Consider the following 6,399-nt stretch of genomic DNA (forward strand, 5'->3'; position numbering starts at 1 on the left):
AAACACGACATTTCTGTGCTGTTGACTTTGGAAAGGGTTTGTTTTGTTTAACATCTAATAGCCCTTTTCCTTAGCAGGCAGCAAGCTAGCTAATGTGAAGCACTGGTCAAGGCATCTTCTCAGTAAGCTAAATCAATATGACACTTGTGACATTTTTGTGCTTCATAGGATGCTCAAGTTCACTCACTAAATAGATGATTCATCAGACTTTCACTCCATGTCAGCTGAAAATTATAAGCTATTTTCTACTAACAGTACTACTATATGTTGGACCCACGACTTCCTTAGAAGAGAGAGGGAAGGCATTTCTGGAATACAGCTTTAAATCAAGAACTGAACATCATCTTGCTTAAAATATATTCTCTGTCAAGTTAGTTCTGCTTTTAAATTTATTAAAATGCTTTCTTAAAAGGAACTAGTACAGCAACACACCCACGCTTGTTAAATCTGCAATTAAAAATATTAAAGAATATAGTGTCATGTAGCATCTCTAATAACCTAAACATTTCTGACTTACTGAAATCATATTTGGAAAGCATCAATGAACTTGCTACACAAACTTTGTTTTATCAGGTCTTTATACCTCATCCTGTTCTTATAGCATATAGAAGAAAAGCACATCAGAGTTTTCCTCAATTGCTGGCAAGAAAGAAGCGGAACGCCTAAAATCAAAACACGTGCATAATACTGGAGGACAGTCAGAAGAAGCAACAAGCACTGTGTTTCTGTGTGAACCCAACCAAGGAAAGCACCAAACATGTCGGGTTGGAAAACTGAGGTCTGCAAGATCGCAGGGAAAAGTGCAAACAGCCAAGAAAAAGGAAACAGCAGTATGGTTTTCACCAGCACAAGAATGAGCCAAGAGTCTACAATTCAGCATACTAGATGTGTCCATAAACAATAACAACACTTGTATCAGGCAGCTTAAAGTTGCTCAGGTGGTATAAACCAACATGCCTCAAGACATAAAACAGTCACCAGGTACCTGGCATTAGGAACTTACTTCCTTGATAGGCAACAAATAATTTCAGAGCCGTCCACRACAGTGGTGGTTTGTTCCTTTTCTTGGCTACATTAAGTAGTGGCAAAGACAAAATATGGGAGACAAAGGACTTCACTGCAGCATGACAGCGCGCAGGCAGCACCATGCTAGCGGGACTGAGGGGCAGACCTTCACACCACAGATGAAACAGAAGCCTGAACAAGTAGAGAGTCAAGAAGAGATGAACTCTGTAAGGCCATCAAACATGTAATTCTCGCATTTGCTAGTCCTCATTCGCAGCCAGGACCAACACGTGCAAAACGGATTCAACCAACCAAACGCCCAGACGGCTCAGCTCTCCACATCCCTTTCCTCAGGCAAATCAGCACCTCCAGAACAGCCCTGTTCGAGCCACAAAATACTCCCAAGTATGCAAATATATATATATATATATATAATAATAGAAATGCCCTTTTGATAATAAAGATTTTTCCAAACAAGACAATTAACATAGGCGTAAAGGCTACCTAGAGAGTATCAGTTACCCAGACATCCCAAAAATCTCCATTCCGCCACACCTCTTTCCACCTCAGCTTGCCTCTCAAAGCACACAGGTACCAAACCGTGCATCTTCAGACAGAGCCCAGCCACCTCGCTTCATCTCACAAGTCCTCTGGCGTAGCCAAGATGCCCCAATTTCCCCTTCTCCCCGAGTCGGACACATGGAAGCAGCCCAGATGCATTTGCTTTCTGTTCTGAGCCAGGCAAGAGCCTTTTTGCTTCCTTCAGGCCATCTTCTCAGGACTTGTTAGAACAGGAATATAATTAACAACAACTCATGAAAGCCTGGTACAGCACTTTTTAAACCCCTATCATAAGCTCCCAACAAACCCTTGCCATTGTTGCCCCTGTTACTAGCTCAGACCTAACACACATTGAAGCACTTCTCCTGAGTTACGCCACGTGCACAGTGTTTCTGGACCCAGCTACTACTTGGATTTACTGCTTCTCAAAGTGATAGAGACTTAAAGAGTGACTAATTCGGATAGGGCTAAAGCATCACCGGTGACACTTCAGCTTCATGGGGAAAACGTTCCCTACTTAAAAAACAGCTTTAAAAGGAAAATCTGGCCTGCTGGTTTGTCCAAACTTCATACAAGGGTTTGAACTGTCACAACAACCCATGCAGTTCACAAGAAACAGGCACAAATTTCTCCTAAGAAATTGTGAACATGGTACGGCTTTAAACCTCCAGGATGAGACAGTCACTGCAACCTCTTGCTCTGGAGGCACGCAGGGACGCGAAGAGCAGACCGACAGAAAGGCAGGGCAGACGCGTGCCTTTGACCTGAAAGGAGCACAGAACAGTTCAGCTAAATCGCTTGAGAAAACAAGGTCCCGATTACCAAAGTACCTCCTCACTTTAACAGCAGTTTGTCAGTGATTTCAGTATTAGTCACAAACAGACAGAGCTCTGGAACACCGTTTAAAGAGTCTGTTTGTAAACACCAGCATAAGTTGAACAAATGGGTAGCGGGAAACAAGCAGCAGAAGCAACTAGCACATGTTGACTTCTACCTCTGGCTTGTTACCCGTGTCAGATGGGACTGTTATGGGACAAAAACTGTCCACTGGTCAGTTTTTTTTTTTTTTTTTTTTTTTTTTTTTTAAGTAAATGGGAAAAAAGTGAACTTAATTTTGCATTTTCCAGGTAAGCATAATAGAGCCCCCACCCAAAAGACAGAAGAAAATATGGTAGTAGAGCCTTTACTAAGTTAGAAGAGCCTCACAGAATATATGCATTGCATATACACATCCATCTGTAACCTGTTCATGCATAGGTGTGTAAATAAAACATGCTGACATAACAAAAAACACATTAATTTCAAACACCGCAGTGAAGCAGAACAAAGCAATCACTGTGTAAAAGCATTAAGTCTAAGATTTTGGGTTCAAGCATTCTCCTTGTTAAAACAGTTCTGAGCTCTCTGCTATACAGACTGGCAGGCAGGATGCTACCAGACTATTGAGAGCCACAAGTTTCAGCTGGCCCCAAACTATTCATGCTAGACAGYGACAGATCTGTTCGGAGGCAAACATTTGCTCCTACTGTTGAGGATACCAGGAATACTTAGACCAAATCTATCCTATAAAAGGTTTGTGGATATATGCTGCTACTTATGCCAAACTCCCCAGCAGAAACATAGTGTGTCCTGCCAAAAGCAGACTTACACCAGTGTAATTTGTACTAGGTTCACAAATGAAGTAAGTTCAAACCAACAGAAACACAGCTTGGGCAGTAAAACTGTCTGCATTGAGGATACTGGCAGGACAAAAACTGTTTGGGGGTAGAAAAAAAAAGTGTAAACTTCTGGCTGATTCATTACAGCGTAGAAAAACCATGGGCTAAGCTGGCGCCAATTTAACTTGTCTGGGACGCACAGCAATATCCCGTTGAGCGAAACCACACTTTGTCTTAGGGCAGCGTCTTCATTTGGGATTCTCCTTTTCTCAGGCTCAGGAACAGACCACAAGATGTTAGAGATACGCATGGAGATTGCTGGGTTTTTTAAGTGGCAGGATTTGCTCCAGGGGCACACGAAGGGATTAGATAAGCCTGCACGGACAGGGCAGTTCTGCGGGAATTCGCACAGCCGCCCAAGACCTCGCTGCCCTCAGAGCTGCACGGGACTGGGCATCAAGCAGTGGAGGCTAGACCTCAAGAATCAAACTACCATAAAAATTTAAGTTTACTGCTACCACAGACAGCAAATCTATTCGTAAACCCAGTAGTTTTTTTCTGTACTTGCAGAAGTTAGCCTACGGAAGGAAGGGACAGATGGGACCTGCAACGCTAGTAAGACTGCCCCATGCTGCTGCTTCATCTTCACATCCTCCCTCCTCTTCCCTCAGAATCTGCCATTTTCGAGCTCCGTGGATAATCCAGCTGCCAAATAACTAGAGCGAAACCACATCACTGTAATTTAAAAGTGACATAGTCACAACCAGTCAGCCAAACAACTTCCATGCAAAACTAAGAACAGGGAGCGCGCCTCTCTCTGCAGCTACACAAATCCCTCAGCGCAGGCTCTGCTCACACCCAAGCCGCCCCCTCAGAAAATCCCATGCTTATTTTCCCACTCACACCCTATATTCAGTATTCATGCAAACCCCACAGGGCTTCTCAACGTGCCCACCAACTTGCCCCTAGTCAGGGCACGTAAAGACAGAGCGCCAACTAATCCTGCCTCGCTGCTAAGTGTACATTTCCCATATCCACTCATTTTTCCACCCAGTAATATTTCTGATACTAGTTACTAGATGTTCTGAGCTTTATATTGGAATTTTCAAATGAAAGCAACCTAAATCAATCAACACTTGGAGACTTAGACTCTGGTACCAAAGCATGCTTTGCAGTCATCTAGCCTTCAAATACCTTTAAGGCAAGATTCACAAGTCTCCTCTAACAACTTTTTTACGTAAAAAAATAAATAAATCACTTTATTAAAAGAAATTCAAAAGAAACAGGACTAAATATTTGCAGAAACTAGGGACAGGCTAAAGGTGATTTTTGTCTCTAACAAGAGCCACTGAAATGTTAATTTTGACTTAGAAACTTAATTTTCCCATACTGGCAACCTACCTGACCAATTCTATCCAATAGGAAGAGCAGCTGGAATAAGAGAGAGATCCTGGAGTGGTGGAAAGAAGGGAGACAAGCAGCACAGGTGAAAATTAGGCTCTGCAAAGGTTAGGCAAGACAGATGTGTTTCTTAATGCACCACAGAAAAAAATGGTATGTGTTATTTATGGTTTACTACCTATTGCAAGCCCAAGGAGAAAAGATGAGTAAGCTTAAAAAAAAAAAGAAGGTATTTATATAGTAATACATGTAACCTACATTCACACATAGTTAATGAGTTCCTTGATGGGATCTGAACCTCAACAATTTTAAGTTTAAAACAACCACAACTTTAATGACTGTTTTGCTGTTAATGTAGTTATGCCTGGCGCTCTGACTCTTCCCTGGACACTTTATTAGCCCATGTTTCCCAGTGCATTTTTCAGAGAGGAATGACAAAATGTAATACTTAAAGATGAAACTCTAATTAAAGGATACCACAAATTATTCTATAGAAAAGATCTTTTTTCAGAGAGTATCCCTTTTCATAGCAAAAGGCTGCACAGTTCACATAAAACCATGTGATAATTAGAGTAGCATTTTTTTCCCCCAAGAATATGACCTCTTTCCATCTAAACCAAACCTTTCTTCTCAGCCAAGAAGCCTTTGTTAGGACACTAACTTCAGATATGACACAGGGTCATCTAAAGTACTCATAATGATGATCAAGAAGCTAGAAAACATCCTGGCATTTTGAAGAGTATTGGATCAACTGCTCATATTTATTTCACCCTCATGTCTCCAATTAGCCCTTCGCTACGGTCTTCCATAACTGCTTCTGAAGACAAGAGTGGAATAAATGGCTATTAGCACCTCAGGTTTTTGGTGTCATTTGGCAAACCCTTGCTGCTCTTCTAGTTTTGGTAAATTTTATTTTACTCCTCAGCCCTCCTAGCCAATGCATAATGCTAGTCTGTGTACTACGGAAAAAACCAGGCCCTTAGATTTTAAGTTAAAAGATCAGAAAACTGTTCCTTTAAGTCTGTCCTTTCCTGACATCCAGTTAAAAGTTAATCTCCGGCTTTACATTCTAGTCATTCTTTATCTTTATACCTTAAGAACGCTGAAGCTCTACAACCACCACAACTACAGTCATCATCCAAAAATATCGTACTGCCTAGGAGAGCGCAGACTCAYGAGGCTGAAGCCTGCTCCAGCCTCACGACAGTCCTAAGCTCCCGCGAAACTGCGCGGTCTGCTCTTGCTTCACCCGCTAAGGCAAGATGCGCGCCTCCAGCGCCCGCGGRCGGTGGGACTGCTAAGAAAGGAGAAAAACGGGAGACCCGACCCCCCCAGCACCGCGGAATTCACCCCCAGGCGCCCCCCGCGGCCTCTCAGACGCGTCCTACGAGGATCTTCCCGCTGGGATGCGCCGCTCCCGCCCCGCGCCCTCGGCGCCCTCGCTGCAGGGCGCCAGCCCGGGCCGCCTCGGACACCCGGCGGGCGGCCCGGCGGGGGCAGCGCTCGGGCCCGCGCTGCGGCGCGCCGCTCGGCCGGCCAGGGCCCGCGGAGGCCCGCACGCCCCGCACGAGCCCGACGCGGGCGCGCCGGGCCCCGCACCTGATGTAGGGGCTGGCGGCCGCCAGGATGTTCTTCTGCACGGGGATCTCCTCGCCCTCGAGCACCAGGTGCGCGTCGCAGAAGCGGCTCTCCTCGCGGAAGGAGCTGAGGGCGCGCAGCAGCCGCGCCGGGTGCTGCGGGTCCGACACGGCGCTCGGCCCCGACATGCTGCCGC

The 6,399-nt window shown here is 44.9% G+C and overlaps 1 protein-coding gene across 1 annotated transcript in view; it reads right to left on the reverse strand.

The window, feature by feature from the left end:
- GAN (gigaxonin) overlaps positions 1 to 6,393 on the reverse strand; it is a 29,495-nt gene extending 23,102 nt beyond the window's left edge. Inside the window, exon 1 of the mRNA XM_085306417.1 lies at positions 6,225 to 6,393. Coding sequence (XP_085162543.1) covers positions 6,225 to 6,391 — 167 coding nt within the window. The 5' untranslated portion in view covers positions 6,392 to 6,393. The remainder of the gene's footprint in view (positions 1 to 6,224) is intronic.
- Between the last annotated feature and the right edge of the window lie 6 nt (positions 6,394 to 6,399).

The sequence above is a fragment of the Rhea americana genome, unplaced genomic scaffold, assembly GCF_003343005.1.
Source record: "Rhea americana isolate MKP2758 unplaced genomic scaffold, rheAme1 scaffold_24, whole genome shotgun sequence".
Classification (NCBI taxonomy): domain Eukaryota; kingdom Metazoa; phylum Chordata; class Aves; order Rheiformes; family Rheidae; genus Rhea; species Rhea americana.